This window comes from Carcharodon carcharias, chromosome 16, assembly GCF_017639515.1.
Source record: "Carcharodon carcharias isolate sCarCar2 chromosome 16, sCarCar2.pri, whole genome shotgun sequence".
Taxonomy (NCBI): Eukaryota; Metazoa; Chordata; class Chondrichthyes; order Lamniformes; family Lamnidae; genus Carcharodon; species Carcharodon carcharias.
Genome location: NC_054482.1, coordinates 90894941 through 90916405, shown reverse-complemented (window position 1 = coordinate 90916405; position 21465 = coordinate 90894941). Strand labels below are relative to the sequence as shown.

At 42.4% G+C, this 21465-nt stretch overlaps 1 protein-coding gene across 3 annotated transcripts in view; it reads left to right on the top strand.

The window, feature by feature from the left end:
• LOC121289047 (lysine-specific demethylase 4A-like) overlaps nt 1-21465 on the top strand; it is an 85658-nt gene that overhangs the window by 56450 nt on the left and 7743 nt on the right. For all 3 annotated transcript variants that reach the window (XM_041207980.1, XM_041207981.1, XM_041207979.1), the window contains exons 15-20: nt 5465-5541; nt 7599-7654; nt 9489-9597; nt 11120-11308; nt 18090-18260; nt 18846-18965. In XM_041207980.1, the coding sequence (XP_041063914.1) occupies nt 5465-5541; nt 7599-7654; nt 9489-9597; nt 11120-11308; nt 18090-18260; nt 18846-18965 (722 nt within the window). The remainder of the gene's footprint in view (nt 1-5464; nt 5542-7598; nt 7655-9488; nt 9598-11119; nt 11309-18089; nt 18261-18845; nt 18966-21465) is intronic.

The window sequence follows — 21465 nt, the reverse complement described above, 5'->3', positions numbered from 1 at the left end:
ACTCGGCGACAGTGAAGGAACGGCAATATATTTCCAAGTCAGGATGGTGAGCTACTTGGAGGGGAACTTCCATCTATCTGCTGCCCTTGTCCTTCTAGATGGTAATGGTCGTGGGTTTGGAAGGTGCTGTCAAAGGAGCCTTGGCGAATTCCTGCAGCGCATCTTGTGGATGGTACACACTGCTGATACACACTGCTGCTACTGTGCATCAGTGTTGGAGGGAGTGAATGTTTGTGGATGTGGCGCTAATCAAGCGAGCTGCTTTGTCTTGGACAGTTTCAAGCTTCTTGAGTGTTGTGGGAGCTGCACTCATCCAGACAAGTGGGGAGTATTCCATCACACTCCTGACTTGTGCCTTGTAGATGGTGGACAGGCTTTGGGGAGTCATGATGCGGGTTACTCGTCGCACGATTCCTAGCCGTTGACCTGCTCTTGTAGCCACAACATATGGCTAGTCCAGTTCTGTTTCTGGTCAATGGTAAACCGCCCCCCCCCCCCCAGGATGTTGATAGTAGGGGATTCAGTGATGATAGTGCTATTGAACATCAAGGGATGATGGTTGGATTCTCACCTGTTAAATATGTCATTGCCTGACACTTGTGTGGCATGAATGTTACTTGCCACTTGTCAACCCAAGCCTGGATATTGCCCAGGTATTGCTGCATTTAGACATAGACTGCTTCAGTATCTGAGGAGTCGTGAATGGTGTTGAACATTGTGCAGTCGTCAGCGAACATCCCCGCTTCTGACCTTTATGATGGAAGGAAGGTTATTGATGAAGCAGCTGAAGATGGCTGGGCTGGGGACACTACCCCAAGGAACTCCTGCAGTGATACCCTGGAGCTAAGATGACTGACATCCAACAACTATCTTCCTTTGTGCTAGGTATGACTACAACCAGCAGAGAGTTTTCCCCCCTGATTCCCATTGACTCTCGTTTTGCTAGGGCTCCCTGATGCCAGACTCTGTCAAATGCTGCTTTGATGTCAAGGACAGTCATTCTCACCTTGCCTCTGGAGTTCAGCTCTTTTGTCCATGTTTGAATTAAGGCTGTCATGAGGTCAGGAGCTGAGTGGCCCTGGCGGAGTCACAACTGGGCATCAGTGAGCAGGTTATTGCTAAGCAAGTGCTGCTTGATAGCATTGTTGATGACCCTTTTGATTTACTTACGATTTGAGAGTGGGTTGATGAGGTGATAATTGGCCTGGTTGGATTTGTCCTGCATTTTGTGTACAGGATATAGCTGGACATTTTTCCACATAGCTGTGTAGATACCAGTGTTATAGCTGTACTGGAATAGCTTGGCAAGGGACATGGCAAGTTCTGAAGCACAAGTCTTCAGTACTATTGCTGGAATATTGTCAAGGCTCATAGCCTTTACAGTATCCAGTGCCTTCAGCCATTTCTTGATATCACATGAAGTGAATCGAATTGGCTGAAGACTGGCACCCTTGATGCTGGGGACCTCTGGAGAAGGCTGAGATGGATCATCCACTTGGCACTTCTGGCTGAAGATTGTAGCAAATGCTTCAGCCTTATCTTTTGCACTGATGTGTTGGGCTCCTCCATTGAGGCTGGGGATATTTGTGGAGCCTCCTCCAGTGAGTTGTTTAATTGTCCACCACCATTCACAACTGGATGTGGTAGGACTGCAGAGCTTACACCTGCTATGTTGGTTTTGGGATCACTTAGCTCCGTCTATCACTTGCATGCTTATGCTTTTTAGCATGCAAGTAGTCCTGTGTTCTCGCTTCACCAGATTGACACCTCATCTTTAGGTATGCCTGGTGCTGATCCTGGCATGACCTCCTGGCTTGATGGTAATGGTAGGGTGGGGATATGCTGGACCATGAGGATGATGTTCAAGTACAATTCTGCTGCTGCTGATGGCCCACTGCTCCTCGATGTCCAGTCTTGAGTTGCTAGATCTGTTCAAAATTTATCCAATTTAGCACGGTGGTAGTGCCACACAACACGATGGAGGGTATCCTCATTTTAAAGGTGGGACTTCGTCTCCACAACGACTGTGCCATGGTCACTCCTACGAATACTGTCATGGACAGACGCATCTGTGGCAGGTAGGTTGGTGAGGATGAGGTCAAGTATGTTTTTCCCACTTGTTGCTTCCCTACCTGCTGCAGACCCAGTCTCGCTAAGTCCTTTAGGACTCCGGCCAGCTCGGTCAGTAGTGGTGCTACCAAGCCACTCTTGGTGATGGACATTGAAGTCCCCCACCCAGGGAACATTCTGTGCCCTTGCCATCCTCAGTGCTTCCTCCAAGTGATGCTCAACATGGAGGAGTGTTGTTTCTTAGCTGAGGGAGGGGGGCATGTTGTCATCAGCAGGAGGCTTCCTTGCCCATGTTTGACCTGATGCCTGTGAAAGAATAGAAAATTGGCATGATTTCACTAAATTCGGTTTGGCTTATTGATTTTTGTGGTAGCCTTTGTTTTTGTGTGCTAGGGATGCAGCTGCTGTAATAATCAGTGACAGGTCAGGTAAGGTATGGGACTGTTGATGAATGGGGAATTGGAGTTGCAGTTACTGATATTGCACTGAGTCTTTTCCAGACAGACTACCAGAAAGGGCTATGTGGATTTCCTCTTTGTTTCTCCTCTTTCTTCTTGTGCTCCCACTGCTCAGTAACTCACCATTTAGCTGGTGAGTGTCCTTGCTTGATGGCAAATTTATGCAGAAGAATGGGTAACTTGACACTCTGCCAGGTACTATATGACTCTGCCAGAGTGGTTCAGGCAGCATCAGCATTGTAATGGTCTGCTCTGTCATATTTCAGGTTACAGGATGGCTTTCATTGAATGCATCCTGTGCATAATGTTATGAGGGCCGATGCACCAGAGTCATCAATTGCATGGTCATCGGATAGACCTTACTGCACAGTAGAGATTCTTGGTTTGCCGTTATAGGCAGAATGCAGCTCACACAGTGGGCTGTAGAATTTAGTTCCTGTGATGGGGGCCCTTCCTACCTTTTGGAGAAACAGTGGGAGCACCACATTTCTCTCCAGGACGCTCAACACTATTTAAGTGCAATCAGGCATTTAAGTGGACAGCGTCGGGCCTCCCACACAATCACAACCCCAGTAGGTTGGAAATCCAGCTCCTGAGAGCCGGCAGCTCCCATTATTGGCAATGCCACTGGGAGTGGTGGTTGCTGCTGGTAATGCCCTGAGGCCTTCAGGGATAATCGCTTGATCCCATGGGACAGATGAATAGGACGGGATGGGGATCGGATGCAAGGGGGGTTGGCTTTCATTGGCCAGTGTGTCTGTGAGCGAGGGAGGGGCTTGGCAAACCCAACAGGGATTGCTGGGCAGTCTTCAGGGGGCATGGGTAAGCCCTGTTAAATCACTGAGCCACCGTTAAATCCTGGTGAGCTTGGGGATAATTGGCTTTAAGTGACTCATTAATGAGTCTAATTGACATTCTGAAAGCAGGCGGAATTCTTGCAGAGGGCCTTTACCACACCCCCAATAAATTAGGGACAGTTTTCCCAATGCCAGGAATTGGACGTGAGTGCTCCTCCCTCTCTGGGGGGGCTCCATTAAATTCTGTCCGACATGTGGCGCCTACAAATTAATGTGCATGCAGACAGTAACACCCTGCACCATAGGGAAGGCTGCAGTCTTATCAAAGTAACGTGCTTGCTCGACCTATTTTTCTCTGGCAAAAATAGAATGTAGTTGGCACTCATTGACCAGAGAGCTTGAATGGACTTCCCTTGCACAAACTGGAGGTTAAGCTGCAAGATGTTGCAAGCATCTCCAGCCTAGGGGGAGCAAGATACATGAATGTTCGTAGGCTCTGGGAATATGGTTCTTCTCCTGCTTTTGAGCTTGTGGCTGCAGCAGATTTCAGTGAAGATGTCTTTACTGAATCACAGATGTCACACACACTGTTCCTTACTGAGGTTCAGGTAGGATAATTGCTCCATGATCACCCAGGGTGGATGTGGCCTCCTGCTGAGAGCCCTCCTCCCTCTTCCATATAGGAGCTAGTCCTGCTCTGCATGGCCTCTTTTCATTCTCTAACTTGTTTTATATTCCAAAGAGTAATGTCTCTGATTGCACCCTGGGAGCAGATAGTTTGTGCAGAAGCCTTAAAATCATAAAAGCTTCTTCAGCATCTGCCATACCACTTCCTGTAGGTTTTTTGCAACTTGAAAGAATTATAGAAAGCACCGAACACATGTAGAATTGAAACAACAGCTAATAGCACTGGTGGAGTGTCCTTCCTGCTACTGAGTGAATGTTGGTGGCTGTGCATAGTTAAGAAAGGGTATCGACTGGAGCATTGAACTCCACATGGCACTGCTGGTATCAGATCAACATTGCACGCTGAATGTTGTTGTGATCTATCTGTTCTGCATACTTCTATGGATTTTTACACCATCGCCAATATGTTAGCTGGCATTATTCACCCCAAAAGTGTGTGCTCACAATACAGAAGCGTTTTGTAGTTCTTAAGGGCACTCATGACATTCAAAAATAGGGTGGAAATGGTTCCAATTTCTGCCCATAGTTTTTCCATATTATTACTTCCTGTTCTCATCCAGACAATCTGGGGAGGTGGTAAACAGACAGTCGTTTTCAACTTTGGCAGCAGAAGTAATTTCTTGATTTTTGCATCATGAAATTGACAAAATCTGTGGCAGAAAGGTGGCTTTGCTAAAAGTAAACAATTGGCATATCTGAGCGGGAGAATAATTTCCCTTAATGGAATCCTATGCATTGTGGGTTGGTCAAGATATGGTATATTTTAAATGAAAGAAGTTGCATTTATATAGCATTCTTTATGACCTCAAGGTATCTCAAAGTCCTTTCCAATCAAGTGCTTCCTTTTCTTGTGAAGTATTGTCACTGTTGCTTATGTAAGCCAATTTGTGCACAAAAGAGCTTTCACAATCATTTTAATGAAATCTATTTGAGATGTTGATTGAGGCATAGTTTGGCCAGATCATTGGAAAACTCTCCTGTTTTTCGATTAGTGTCATGGGATATTTTGCATCCACCTGAGAGGGCTGGAAGGCCATGACTTAAGTCTTATTGGAAAGTCAGCAGCTCTGACAGTGCAGCATGCCCTTGCCGCCAGCTTTGGTTGTCTGCTCAAGATGCTTGATTGAGGTTTTAACACTCAACCTTAAAAACTCAGGCAAGCATGCTACCATTGAGCCAGGGCTCATACTCAAAAATTTGTCAACAAGGAAAAGATCATGAAATTAATAAATTACCATGATGTGTTTAGTGCATAGATTGCCTAGTTAGCTGCTAAATTTGAACATCCCTCTCTTTCCTCTCTCCCATCCTAACATCTATTGAGAGAAAATTTTTAAATCACGCAATTCAACATTTACTCTTTTAAAAGGATAGTATAAATCTTAAAAAGCTGCATGACTTGAAGCTTGTGATAAACTAAACAGCTTGAATTTTGTTATGCATCTTCTATAGGTTGTTATGGAGTAGCTCCTGAGAAAGCAACTGATGATTGGATCTGTGCAAGGTGTGCAGCTAATGCTTTAGCAGAAGTAAGTATTTTCATCATTATAGCAATTAGGCTAATGTAAAACATGACCATTTTTTCTTGGAGACCTGAGCATTATCTTGAAATGATCTGGGTTTCACTTTTTTAATAAAAGCAACATTGCACAATAATCTTCATTGATCCATATTCTTGGAAATTGTGCAGCAAGCAAAGGGAAAATGCAGCCATTATTTTAAATTGTGAATTCTTAACTGCAAAACCTTTTTGCACTCTGTTAATTGAGTTCTGGGACACTATCTGTAAATCAATTCCCTGAGCTACATCTAACTCAGTTATTTTGGTGGCTGTATCATAGATCCAGTTTTTTTGGTGAGGGGTGGCCTGTGTTCCTGTTGTCAGGATAAGGAGGCTGGATTTAAGAGTGAGAATGCACAGACGTATGCTTGAACTCATCTATATTCAGACACTAGACTTAGATTGAGTGAGCATTGGTGGTTAGTGGTTGAATTTTTGACTGTTGGTCCAGATTCATTTCCTGGCCTTTCAAGTTGTGCAACCAGTTCTGGCCTCCTCCTGTCAAAAAGCATTTGGTTGCTCTTCAAAATTTAGGACTTAAGAATAGGGAGTAATAAAGTAGTATGGATTGCGGATTGGTTAATGGGCAGAAAACAGAGTATGGATAAAAAGGTCATTTTCGGGCTGGCTGTAATTTGTGGGATGCAAAACAAGGATCAGTGATTGGATCTCAGTTATTTACATTCTATATATTAATGTCTTCGAGATGAGGGGGCTCTGTATTGTATCCAAGTTTGCTGACGATACAAAACTAGTTGGGAAAGTAATGAGAATGATGCAAAGAGGCTGCAAAAGGATATAGTTGACAAGTTGGAATGTAACATGGGGAAATTCAAAAGTTATCCACTTTGATAGGAAAAATCGAAATTCAGAATTTTCTTTAAATGGAGAGACTGAAAATGCTTGTATACAGAGGAAACTAGGTGTCCTTTTACACTAATCACAGACAAATGCAGATACAGTAAGCAAATGGTGTATTCACCTTTTATTGCAAAGGGATTGCAGTATAAGAATTAACTAATCTTATTGCAATCATATAGGGCTTTGGTGAAACTACATCTGGAGTCCTGTGTACAGTTTTGGTCTCCTTTCCTTTTGGTTTCCTTTCTACTTGCCTTAGGGTACAGCAAAAATCCAGTAGGCTGTAAGGGGATTGTCCCATAAAGAGTGATTTGAGTGGACTAGACCTAAGCTTAAGAAGAATGAGAGGGGAATCTCATTGAAACAACATAGTATTTTTAAGAGGCATGATGGAGAAGATGCTGGGAGGATGTTTTCCTTGGCTAAAGTGTCTTGAACTCTGGGTTAGAGTTTCAGAATAAGAGTTGGCCATTTAACTGAGATGAGAAGTTTCTTCGCTCAGAGTTGTGAATCTTAAGAATCCTCTACCCTAGAGGACTGTGGATGCTCAGTCATATTAGCATATTTAAGGGAGAGATAACAGATTTTCGGATACTGAGGGAATCGAGGAGTATAGAGACGGGGTGGGAAAGTAGAGTGGATATATTTAAAAAAGAAAATTCTTATTGAATGGCAGAGCACGCTTGAAGGGTTGAATGTCCTACTTCTGTTATTCTTGTGTTCCTAAAAAAGCAATGTGAGCTATAGAAGTGGCAGTGTATAGTTATGGAGTCTTTTTAAACTTTCTTTTAAGCATGCTTGTATGAGTTTACATTTTCATTATTCTTGCAGTAAGTGAAGTTGAAATTTGCTCTGCCGATCTGTTTGATTATTGTGGTCTGATCCAAATATTTTTTTAAATCTCTGAAATATTACAGTACGTTCCTGCTCGACCTTCTTGTGCAATGATTTATATATAGTATACTTTTATACTGAAACAAAATCAAAATACTGCGGATGCTGGAAATCTAAAACGAAAACAGAAAATGCTGGAAAAACTCAACCAGCCAGGCAGCATCTGTGAAAAGAGGAAAACGAGAGTTAATATTTTGGATTGATGACCTTTCATCAGAACAGTTCTTGACGATTTTTGATTATAATACTTTTTTCCTTGAATCTGTACAGGATTGTTGTCTATGTACCCTTCGGGGAGGAGCACTGCAGAAAACCACCGACAACAGGTCAGACTAACCAATGCACCCATACAGTGTGCTTTTTTATTTTCTAAATTATACTAAACCGTAATACATAGCTGCAATTAAATGTTCTCTAGCAATCTCAGTTGGAGCAAAGTGTTATTGTTTTTTATTAAGTTAGAGAAGTGACACAGGACCAAGTTTATGTTGGGTGATACATCAGAGGCTGTTCTGAAATGAGCTGCATTGTTTGTTTGCAATTTCTCATTGTCTACTTCCAGTTTTTTTTTGTTGCTTTGACCCCAAATTCACTGGATCTGCTCAGGGCTCTGAAATGGTTTCTTTTCAGCTGTGTCATAGGTGACAGCACATAGTGACACCAGTTGCCCCTAAACCTTATTGCTAAGGAACAGACTCCTCAACTGATGAAGGACTTTCTGCTGTGCTGTTCTATGTTTGTAGGGCTGGTACCATCTCCCATCACTGTTTAGACGATATACTCTCATGGCCATATTGTCTTGGGCTATTAAGTGTGCAGATATGAAACTTTTTGTTTATCTAGGATGCGGTACATAATTGCATGCGAACTATTTGGCCTTAGCAATCCAGTCTTGATTTGTTTATTGATCTGTATACTTACAATACAAGTCTGGTTAAAGAAAAGAGTTGTAAAACATTAGAAATGTTTTTTATTTAACTACCTTTCTTACTCAGTATTTCATAGGCTCCTTCCTGAACAATATGATTCTATTTGGGCTGCCATGTCTAGGCTAGTTTTTGAAAAAGCTATCAAACGAGTCACACTTTCCTGCTCTTTCCCCCTTTAAAGCATATATTCAGTTCCCTTTTGTAAATTTACTATGGAATCTTTTCCACCACCCTTTCAGTGCATTATGGATCATCATAACTTGCTGCAAAAATCAAAGTCGTCTCCGCCTGGTTATTTTGCAAATCACATGAAATCTTTGTCCTATGGTTATTGACCCTCCTACTGGTGGAAGCAGTTTCTTCTTACTTTATCAAAGCCCTTCATAAATTTGAACTTTTCTATTTAATCTCCCCTGAGCTTTCTCTGCTCTAAGGAGAACAATTTCAGCTCGTCTAGTCATTCTTGATAACTGAAGTCCCTCATTCCTGGTTTCATTCTGTAAAGTAAATTCCTCTACACCCTCTCCAAGATCTTGACATCCTCCCTGAAACATGGAGATTGAATTGGACATAATACACTAGCTGAGGCATAATCAGTGATTTATTAGGGAATAGCATAACTTCTTTGACATGTAAGTACTGGCCAAATTATGAAAAGGGACTTGGAAGACTATTGGCCACTTATGTTAATGTTCATTCAGGTCTTTTCACTATAATTCTGAGCTGTGTCATTCATCCTGTAATTTCAGCTGTGTATATTCATTTCACTTCCTTAGCAACTTCTCCCAGCTTGTGAAACCATTGTTGGGAAAGGAGGCCTATCTTGTGCCATGTTAAATATCTTTTGCGACCTGAGCAAAGTGGTATTTAGAAAGTATTGTTGGAAGTGAGCAATCTTTGAGCAGTCTGTAGCTAGAATGGGAAGTGGAATAAGAATAATGTATTATGTAAGTTACACTTTAAGGCTGAGATAGATGGATTTTTGGTGTCTCAGGAAATTAAGGGATATGGGAAACTGGAGTTGAAGCCCAAGATCAGCCATAAGATATTGAATGCTGGAGCAGACCTATGGTCCACTCCTCTTTTTGTCTGGTGTTCTTGTGTGCATTTCTTACAGAAAAATTCTTTAAGTATTCTGAAAAGCTATGAAATTTGTTTGAGTGAAAATATTCCTCCATTCATTTAGTAACTGGATTTATCCCAATTCAATACTTCTTTAAATATTGTACAGGTGGGTTCATCTACTATGTGCTGTTGCAGTGCAGGAGGTACGGTTTGTCAGTGTTGCAGAACGCAGCCCTGTGGATGTCAGCCCAATACCACCACTACGCTGGAAACTGGTATGGAATCACAAAGTTGAAGTAACTTAAAATTTAAATAACACAAAGTGGGAATGAATGCACTAGCTGCCAAGTTTGCAGTTTTTTGCTTTTATCCTGTAATGTACTGTATGCTTTGGTTATATGCCTCAGAGAAATTGCATCTAATCTGCACCAACATAAGAGAAGTAATAGGGCTTGGCTAACTATCTAACTTTAAACTCTGCTGTTTAAGTGCATTTTCAGTCTTTCTGGCGACTGGCTGGTGGTGCTGGTTAGACATGTCCCTCTGTTAAATGCAGCCTAGACAAATGGGATAAAAAGCTTATCCTCTCCAGTGGGCATGGTAAACTATTTCTATTGTAGGAAATCTCAGAAGAACATGCCTATTTTATGGCAAAAGGACAGAACATGATTGAGGTAGTAGCCTCAATTTTCCGTTATTCCATTGTTTTGCCCCACTGTTTAGAAGTGTTCAGTTTTTTAAAATTGACAACTCCAACGCACTACTAGTGATAAGATGTTAAACTGAGGCCCTATTTGCTTCAAGTAATGTTTTTTTTTAAAACTTACAGCGCTAGAATGATTTCTTCCCTTGATCTTCAGAAACTCTGAATGGAAACCATTGTTTTAAGTATCCACAACGTCTTGTGTCCAGGCCAACATTTATCACTCAGCTACCATTACCAAAGTTAATTAATGGATAATTTATCTTGCTGTTTATGCAACATTGCTGTGTGCCATTTTGCTGTTGTGTTTCCTTACCTGCCAATTGTATTCACTCTATGTATGTTTGTATAGGGGAAAACAATAGGTTACCTATCTTTTTTGGGCACTTAAATTCATCAAATAGTTTCTTCTTATTCATATATCTCAATTATGTAGCCAATCCATCTGTCCTTTCCAGAAAACAGATTTCTTTTTAATTCCACTTCATCATGTGAATGGAAAACATGCTTTCCACTTAAAGAACAGCCTTTAAGTTGCATTTTTATTTCTTCACCCTCCCTACCATTTCATTATTTATATTCAAATTTGGGCTATGTAAATGTTAAGAGTGCTATCACACCATAATTAGTTCAGTTTCGCTCTTTTTAGTTAATCCTTTACAGGAAACAAGAAGAGCTGCTTTCAATTTATTAAGAATGTAGTGAAATATGAAAACAAATATGAAAACAAAAGTATAAAAGCAATTTATCATTCTCTCCTCTATGCCAGAAGAGAAGTTGTAGAACAGAATAAAATTGATGGAATGGACTTGAGGAAAGAGGGCAATGTGGACTATGCATACAAAAGTTATCTTTTTGGCTACTGATAGAAACTGGAATTACTTTGAGTTGATAAGTTGATACACTTAGTAGCATACTGCAAATATGAATTCATTCCTTAAGCCAAAATAGAAGGTGCAGATTTGTAAACTTCAATGTGTGTTAGTACTCCTCTTTTAGCAGTGTACATTAAAGCAAATTGACCAGTGTTACCCAAATATCTCAACCATACAACTGTGTGTGCTTTGTCAATGATGTAACTTTGGCCATTACAGAAATGCTTCTACTGTAAGAAACGGATGAAGAAGACTGGTGGTTGCTGTGTGCAATGCTCCCACGGCCGTTGTCCGACTTCCTTTCATGTGACCTGTGCCCAAGCCGCTGGAGTGGTCATGCAACCTGATGACTGGCCATTTGTGGTCTTCATCACCTGCTGCAGGCACAAGACACCCAACCAAGCAGAGGTAGGCCATGTTTAAGAGTAGCAACAAATAATTGCTGCCAAATGGATTGATTAACCCATGCCCACTTCTTGTCAAATGTCTTAACCGTTTTGTTTCTAATTCAGTTAAGACGAAATATCTGATTGAAAGTGTGGGTATATTACCAATGCCATTTTAAGTTTTGAAGTTATTCATGTGGTGATTGCTAATTAGAAGCCTGCTTTTTGGTGGGGTATTGGTTTAAATCATTAACTCTTAAATCCTTAATCCATGATACTTAAAGTTAGCAGAAATTAAGGTTAAAAGGATATCATTGCTTTGAGTATTATTTCATCTGGGATGCTTTGTTCTTAATGTTTTCATTCCCCAATCTGCGGGTAATTCTCATGACCACTACTCTTGTCTAGATAGAAACCTGATAATGTAGCAGTGCATCTTCAAATCCATGCAACTGGCAATGAGGTAGAATGTTGCAAACTTTGCCTTGGTGACTACTTAAATCATAGTCATTTTAACACATAATGAAGCCATTTGGTCCATCGCTTCCATGCCAGTTCTCTGTAGAGCAATCCAGCCACTCTCATTCCCCCATTCTGTTCCCATGGTTCTGTAAGTTTAATTCCCTCAAGTGCCCAACCAATTTCCTTTTGAAATGTATCCATCTCAGCTTCCACCATCCTTGTATGGCAGGTCATTATCAATCAAAGAGTATAATTGTAGAATGATACACCACAGAATGAAACCAATTGGAGGCTGTTTGGTTGAGCTATCCAATTAATTCCACTTCGCTGCTCTTTCCCCATAGCCCTAAAAAAAAGTATTTACCCAATTCCCTTCTTGAATGTTACTGTTGAATCTGCTTCTACCATTCTTTCAGGGAATGCATTCCAGACCACAGAAACTCACTGTTTAAAAACCATTTTCCTCATATTGCCTCTGCTGCTTTTGTCAATCACCTTGAAGCTTTCACCTCTGATTATTGACCCTTCTGCACTGGAAACAGTTTCTCCTTTTTTACTCTATCAAAATCATCCATGAAGACCTCCATCAAATGTCTTATTAACCTCTTCTGCTCTAAGGAAAATCTCAGCTTCTCCGCATAACTAAAGTCTCTCATCTCTGGTAGCATCCCAGTTAAATTGTTTCTGTAATCATTCCAAGGCCTTGTCATCCTTCCAAAAATGTGGTACCCTGTATTTAAGAGTACTGCAACTGAGGCCTAACTAGGCCTAAAGGTTTAGCATAATTTAATGAAACTAGGGATTTCATTTCTTTTTCAGCAGACTTCTCATACTCCTCTGACACTTACAAAGATTTTGTGTGTATACATTCCTAGGTCTTTCTGCCACTGCACCCCCTTTAAAGTGGTACAATTTAGCTCATATTGTCTCTCCTCATTCTTCCTACCAAATGTGTCATGTCTTACTTCTCTGGATTAAATTTCATCTGGCCAAGCATGTATTTGTTTCACCAGTGTCCCTACATCCTCCTGAAGTCTGTTACTACCTTCGTGGTCATTTATGACATATGAGTTAAATATCATCTGCACACTTAAGTTGGCTCTCTGAAAGCGATGAGTAAAATAAGGTTGCTCAGTGAGAAGATGAAACATTTTGAAATGGTAGTCTGTTTAATTGAAAATGTTAGTGTTCAGTGATGATTGTGCCAATAATGATTATTAAATGCAGATACTTCCAAGTTGCAAATGTTAACTTTTGTGTGATATACAGCTGGAGTTCTGGTCACTGCAGAACAGTAAACACTAGAGAATGTAAAGGGGATTTTTAAAAATCTTTTTACGGGATGTGGGCATTGCTGGCTAAACCAGCATTTATTGCCCATCCCTTATTGACCTTGAGAAGGTGATGGTGAGCTGCCTTCTTGAACCGCTGCAGCCTTTGTGGTTTAGCTACACCCACAGTGCTGTTAGGTGAGGGGGGTGTTCCAGGATATTGACCCAGCGGCAATGAAGGAACGGCAATAGGGGAGGCAATGGCATAGTGGTATTGTATGCTGGACTAGTAATCCAGAGACCCAGGGTGATGCTCTGGAGTTTAAATGCCACCACGGCAAATGGTGGAATTTGAATTGAATACAAATCTGGAATTAAAAGTCTAATGATGACCATGAAACCATTGCCCTTTAGGGAAGGAAATCTGCCGTCCTTACCTGATCTGGCCTACATATGACTCCAGACCCATAGCAATGTGGTTGACTCTTAAATACCCTCTGAAAAGGCCTAGCAAGCCACTCAGTTGTATCAAGCCACAACAAAGTCTCAAAAAAGGAAAAAGGCCAGGCGTACCACCCGGCATTGACCTTAGCACTGGAAATGACAACGGCAGTCACAGCTCTGTTGACCCTGCAAAGCCCTCCTTACTAACATATGAGGGCTAGTGCCAAAATTCGGAGAGCTCTCTGAGTAGTCAAGCAACAGCCTGACATAGTCATCCTCACGGAATCATACCTTACAGATAATGTCCCAGACACCTCCATCACCATCCCTGGGTATGTCCTGTCCCACCAGCAGGACAGACCCTGCAGAGGTGGTGGAACAGTGTTATACAGTCGGGAGGTAGTTGCCCTAGGAGTCCTCAACGTCGACTCTAAGCCCCATGAAATTTCATGGCATCAGGTCAAACATGAGCAAGAAAGCCTCCTGCTGATTACCACGTACTGCCCTCCCTCAGCTGATGAATCAGTACTCCTCCATATTGAACATCCCTTGGAGGAAGCACTGAGGGTGGCAAAAGCACAGAATGTACTCTGGGTGGTGGACTTCAATGCCCATCACCGAGAATGGCTCTAGCACCACTACTGACCAGCTGGCCGAGTCCTAAAGAACATAGCTGCTAGACTGGGTCTGCAGCAGGTGGTGAGGGAATCAACAAGAGGGAAAAACATACTTTACCTCATCTTCACCTGCCTGCCGCAGGTGTATCTGTCCATGACGGTATCGGCAGGAGTGACCACCGCACAGTCCTTGTGGAGATGAAGTCCTGCCTTTACATTGAAGATACCCTCCATCGTGTTGTGTGGCACTATCACTGTGTTAAATGGGATAGATTTTGAAAAGATCTAGCAACTCAAGACCGAGCTTCCATGAAGCGCAGTAGGCCATCCGCAGCAGTAGAATTGTACTTGAACACAATCTGTATCCTCCAGGCCCGGCATATCCCCCACTCTACCATTACCATCAAGCCAGGGGATCAACCTTGGTTCAATGAAGAGTGCATGAGGGCATGCCACAAGCAGCACCAGGCATACTTAAAAATGAGTTGTCAAGCTGGTGAAGCTTTAACACAGAACTACTTGCATGCCAAACGGCATAAGCAGCAAGTGATAAAGCTAAGTGATCCCACAACCAAAGGATCAATCCTGCCACATTGGAGTCGTGAATGGTGGTTGACAATTAAGCAACTCACTGGAGGAGGAGGCTCCACAAATATCCCCATCCTCAATGATGGGGGAGCCCAGCACATCAGTGCAAATGATAAGGCTGAATCATTTGCCAGAATCTTCAGCCAGAAGGGACAAGTGGATGACCCATCTTGACCTCCTCCGGAGATCCCCAACATCTCAGATGTTAGTCTTCAGCCAATTCAGTTCACTCCACATAATATCAAGAAACAGCTGAAGGCTGTGGACACTTTGAAGGCTATGGGCCCTGACAATATTCCAGCAATAGTACAGAAGACTTGTGCTCCAGAACTCCTACCCAGGCTGTTCCAGTACAGCTACAACACTGGCATCTACCCGGCCATGTGGAAAATTGCCCACATATGCCCTGTGTACACAAAGCAGAACAAATCCAACCTGGCCAATTACCGCCTCATCTGTCTACTCTCCATCAGTAAAGTAGTGGAAGGGGTCGTCAACTGTGCTATCAAGCGGCATGATGGAAGGGAGTGAATGTTTGTGGAAGAGGTGCCAATCAAGCTGGCTCTTTTGTCTTGGATGGTGCCAAGCTGCTTGAGTGTTGTTGGAACTGCACTCATCCAGGCAAGTGGAGAGTTTTCCAGCACACTCCTGACCTATGCCTTGTAGGTGGTGGACAGGCTTTGGGGAATCAGGAGATGAGTTACTCACCATAGGATTCCTAGCCTCTGACCTGTTCTTGTGGCCACAGTATTTATATGGCCAGTCTAGTACAGGTTCTGATCAATGGTAACCACAGGATGTTGATAGTGGGGGATTCGGTGATGGTAATGTCATTGAATGTCATGGGGAGTGAATGGTTAGATGATGCTTATTGATGCTCACTGCCTGCCACTTGTGCGGCGCAAATGTTACTTGCCACTTGTGAGCCCAAGCCTGAATATTGTCCAGGTCTTGCTGCATTATTTTGGACATGGACTGCTTCAGTGTCTGAGAAGCCGTAAATAGTGCTGAATATTGTGCAATTATCAGCAAAAGTCCCCACCTCTGACCTAATGATGAAAGAGAGGTCATTGATGAAGCAGCTGAAGATGGTTGGGCCTAGGACACTATCCTGAAGAACTCCTGCAGTGATGTCGTGGAACTGAGATAATTGACTGCCAACAACCATCTTGCTTTGTGCTTGGTAAGGCTGCAACCAGCGGAGAGTTTTCCTTCTGATTCCCATTGACTCCAGTTTTGCTAGGGCACCTTGTTGCCACACTTGTTTAAATGCTTGAGGGGTCATCAACAGTGCTTAGCAATTACCTGCACATTGACTCTCAGTTTAGATTCCACCAGAGTCATTCAGCTTCTGACCTCACTACAGCCTTGGTTCAAACATGGACAGAAGACCTGACCTCCCGAGGTAAGGTGAGAGTGACTGCCCTTGACATCAAGGCAGTATTTGACCAAGTGTGGCATCAAGGAACCCTAGCAAAACGGGGGTCATTGGGAATTGCTACTGACTGCACAATATTCAGCACCAGTCACAATTCCTCAGATACTGAAGCGGCCCATATCCAAATGCAGTAAGACCTGGACGTTGTTCAGGCTTGGGCTAACAAGTGGCAAATAACAACATACGTGCCACACAAGTGCCCAGCACTGTCCAGTCCAAGAGAGAATCTAACCATCACTCCATGATATTCAGTGGCAGTACTATCGCTGAATCCCCCACAATCAACATGCTGGGGGGGGTTACCATTGACCAGAAACTGAACTGGACCAGTAGCCCCCAGGATGTTGATAATGGGGAATTCAGCAATCACAATGCCATAAAAGGGAGGTGGTTAATTCTCCTGTTGGAGATGGTCATTGCCTGACACTTGTGTGGCACGAATGTTACTTGTCACTGAACAGCCCAGGCCTGAATGTTGTCCAGGTCTTGCTGCATTTGGACATGTAGACTGCTTCAGTATCTGAGGAGTTGTGAATGGTAATGAACATATTGCATACAATTTATAGAATATATTGTGTTGTACCAGTTGCTCATTCACCAGCATTGAAGATAAGAGACATTGTTCTTAGTGTAAGCAATCAATCATCTTTAAAAACGATTCCAATGCACTTGAGTCCTTTATAATTTAGTAGGGTAAATGGCCTCTACAGAAAATTATTAAACCAGAATCTATTGTCAAAATATTAGCAAGGCTAATGACGTTCACCATTATTTATAGGTAAACAGTATCGCAACTTCAGCCGCAAAATTAGATGTGCTGCTAAATGTGAATACTAAAATATTGCTGTCCGAGTTGTTCTGCTCCACTGTTAGCTTTGCAAATAACAGAATGCCCTGGCTGAAAGGGCAACGGAGGCAGATTCAATTGTAACCTTCAAAAGTGATGAGCATCAGAGGGGAAAATTTTTGCAGGGCTATAGGAGAGTAAGACTAGCTGAATTTGTTTTGCATAGAGAACTGACATGGACTTGACAGGCCAAATGGCCACCACCTGTGATTCTGTAACTTGCTGCATTTTTCCATTTAATGCCCATTAATTTGGCCACCTAGTTAAGTATTGTCTTTAAGAGTGTATAGATGCCCTCTGGCACTAAAATTACCTGAAACGTGAATCTCCTAATTTTTTTAGATTTTAACAATATCCAAATTTTTCTTCTTTCTGGTTCTTTTTCTTTCCTTCTGTCCCTTATTCCAACCTTTCTTCCTCTCCTTACTTCTGTACCTATTTTGATATTAATTTATCCCCTTTAATTCACCTTTTTTCATCCTTCTGTGTTTATTTCCTAGTCCTTGACTCTCCTTGGTTAAGAAGATTACCCTGTTGGTTACCTGTTTGCTCAGCTTGCAAATGTCCAGCTTCCATCTTTCAGAAACTTAGTGGGCAAAATTTGTTCCTGGGAATGAGAGGGCTGCCCTATGATGAGAGGCTGAACAAATTGGGCATATATTCACTGGAATTTAGAAGAATGAGAGGCGAGCTCATTGAAACACAAGATTCTGAAGAGGCTTGATAGGGTGGATGCTGAGAGATTGTTTGTTTCTGCTGGTTTGGGAATATAAAACATTGGCAGCGGGGTGGGGGGGTGCGGTTGTGGAGGGTGGGGGTGTACAGAGTGCAGACAAGTAAAAGCGAAACAGAGGTCCTAAGGAATAACCTACATTAAAGTGGAGCGGCCTTACTGTATTGAATGGTAGAGCAGACTCAGTGGAGCAGAAGTGGTTTACTGTAGCTATTTCTTATTTTCAGCTGGAGAACCTGGGACAAGTCTGACTAAAGGCTCTGGCAAATGCTGTTCCGTTGTCTTGCATTTTATTAACATGGCATCCAAAGTAGCTTTATCTGATATTGGATATTTTCTTTTTCAGAATAGTTAATATCAGTGAAATTCTTATATAAGATTCTGATGATTTTTTTTTTCACAGCGTGCCAAATTAGCTTTGAATGATATTGAAATTGGGCAGAAGGTCATCTCGAAGCACAAGAATGGACGCTTTTACCAGTGTGAGGTGGTGGGATTGAGTAAAGAAACATTCTATGAAGTGAATTTTGATGATGGTTCCTTCAGTGACAATTTGTATCCAGAGGACATTGTGGTAGGTGGAGATTTTGTTTCCTTAACAAAAAAAAAACTTGACTGAAAATAATAGTACTGTCAAGTTGCATGTGAAGCTTTTTTCACAGTTCTCAACACAATTCTCAAATCTTCACTATAATAAATCTGGATCTCCAGCTGGTTACTGAAAGTTTGCCTGATATCACAGAATGAATGTTGGGAGTTTATTAAGCTTAGTCCTAATCAGCAATCTGTTGTTCTTCCACCCAGTTTTGTGTTAATCGTAAGACTACACTAAATAGCATACTAAAGTGGATAACCAATACACCCTTTTCATAGATATGAGGGTGATCTTTCTCAGTCCCCCTGCTACCCTAATGAACATGGTATTTGTGAATTAAATATACTTGCCTATTTTTCCAATCTGACTATGCCTTTTTGTTGCAATGCCATTGAAATTATGTTTTGATGTTTTTCCCACTGAAAAATGCCTTGTATCAAATATATTGCATTATAATACCTTCTTACCTGTTGTTAATAAATTGACATTGTTCTAAAGAATAACTTTGACTGCTCAGATCACAAGTCGAAATTTCTGATTCTTTAATTTATTTCTGATTTTCAGAGCCGGGACTGCCTTCGTTTGGGACCCCCTGAAGGGGGAGAGGTGGTACAAGTCAGATGGACCGATGGGCTAGTATATGGAGCCCAATTTGTAGCATCACATGTTATACAGCTCTACCAGGTAAGAAACCATTCACAATGTATTGTGTACACAGTGATAACCCTGAACTCTGTGTGTCCCTGTGAGCTTAGTGTGGTTACTGCAGAATACTCGATGTGTCTAATCCAAACTAGTCGCTTAGATCACGATTACACTCCAAGCTGCAAAACTGAATTTTGGTTAATCATTTTAAGTACAGTAGGTCCTCACTTAAAGTTGTGGTTGCGTTTCTGAAAATCAAGACTTGCTAAGTGAAATAACTTCATGTAAATCATGAGTTCCCATAGGAATCAATGCTGAAGCTAGAGCTATGTTCCTTCAGACATTTCTTGCCCAGAAAAACAGTGTACAAGTCAAAGTACTGTACTGTACATGTGCAACACTGTGCACTCTCTTAACTGGAATAACTTGCAAAAAAAATAGAAATCACTGAATATAACAGAAATACTGTATAGATTGAAATTAGATAACACTAAATTGTCCAAACAAGCTCTGAGTAGTGCAGCTTCTGTGTCTCACTCACTGCACTGCTGAAAGACAGCTTAGCTTAATTTTTTGCATGCTTTCCTTTCTCAGTCCCTTGTCTGCTCACTTGGCCCACCCCACCCCCTCTTTTCCCACTCTGTCTCCGTGTCTTTGTCTCCAGAGCCTGGACCCCATCTTGACAGTTTGCAGGGGCTGAGCCTCCGTCCCGTGGGGTGCCATGGATGAAGCCAGGTGGGGATGTTGATTGGAGCTGGTGGAGCCATGCAGTGAGTCAACAGGGCAGAAGCCTGGGTGGGCCCTCTCCTCGCTACCTGCCACGCGCCCCCCCCCCCACCACTCAGATTACTCAGGATTCATCACCAAATTGGTGGCCAGGAGCTGTCCTGTCCTGCCCTGCCTACGCTTCTGCTCCCGGATCTCAGGACTCACTCTCTCCCCGCAGCCTGCACCTCTGGTGACTGCGGTGGCTGCTCCGACAACAGAATGTGGTGGTGGCTGGCCCTGAGTTCTGCGTGGAGAGGGTGGGGCCAGAGTGCAGACAATGTAAAATCAAAAATGGCAACATAAATCAAAAAAAAATGATATGCATAAACGACATTGGTACGATATGACTTTAGGCAGTATGAATGAAAGTGAGGGCTTGCTGTGGTTGATGTGCAACCAGGGTATTGTCTACATGTGTTTAGATTGCTGATAGTCATCAAAAATTTTTTTCCCTTGGCTACTCGTTACTGTTAAATAATTCAGTCTCGTATGTCAAAGATTCCTCCTATACAGCTCCAGATGATTGGTTCTGTAATGCCCAGTCCATCACCTATAATGTTTACATTTGGTGCTGAACTCGGAGCAATTGACTAGTTTACTCAAAATCTTGACCAAAGGGAATGAGGTCTCTTCAAAATACAGGTTTTCCATAGTTTTTTTTTTAAAGTCTTGGTCCTTCATACAGAAAGTTGGTACGCAAACAGCATTCAAAGTCAAAGTATGCAAAATGCATGTGATTTTCTATATCTAGGTATCTATCTATTTATTTTGTCTTTGTACATGAACTACAGGAAGTTTACATATACAACAACCAACCAAACCCTTTATTACATTGGGATTGGAGTACAAGAGTAGAGAGGTTTTACTGCAATTTTTTTTAATTGACTCATGGTATCGGAGGGTCGCTAGCTAGGCCAGCGTTTATTCCCTATCCCTAATTCTCTTTGAGAAGATGGTGGTGAGCTGCCTATTTGAACCGTTGCAGTCCATGTGGGTGTAGGTATACCCACAGTGCTGTTAGTGAAGGAGTTCTAGGATTTTGACCCAGCGACAGTGAAGAAATGCGACATATTTCCAAGTCAGGGTGGTGTGTGGCTTGGAGGGTAACTTCAAGGTGGTGGTGTCCCCATGCATCTGCTGCCCTTGTCTGGTACATACAGGGTTAATATGAGACTGAGTACAGTACCACCCACAGCGATGTAGGAAGACACCTGACCCAGAGCCAGGGTCAGTCTGGAAATGGACACAGTTGGGTTAAGACCTAGAGTGGGGTCAGCTCCATACCTATACCTTCTACTATCAATTTGTACATAGTTATGAGTTGTTAATAAAGACTCACTGTTACCATTCTTCAGACTGGAAGCCTACTTCATGGTGTTTGAAGCAGAATCCTTCAATGGTGAGCCACCTTCAATGTGGTGTAAATAGACTCTGGGCTGTTTTGGAATTCCAGGATTTTAGCCCAGTGACAATGAACGAATGACTATGTAGTTCCAAGTCAGGTTATTGTGGCTAGGCGAGGACTTGCAGGTGGGGGTGTTCCCATGCATCTGCTCCCCTTGTCCATCCAGGTGATAGAGGCTGCATTTTTGGAAGGTGCTTTCAAAGGAGCCTTGGTGAGTTTCTGTAGTGCATCTTGTAGATGGCGCATACTGCTGCCACTGTGCTTCGGTGGTGGAGGGAGTGAATGTTTGCGGATGTGGTGCCAATCAAGCGGGCTGCTTTGCCCTGGATGGTGTCAAGCTTGTTGAGTGTTGTTGGAGCTGCACTC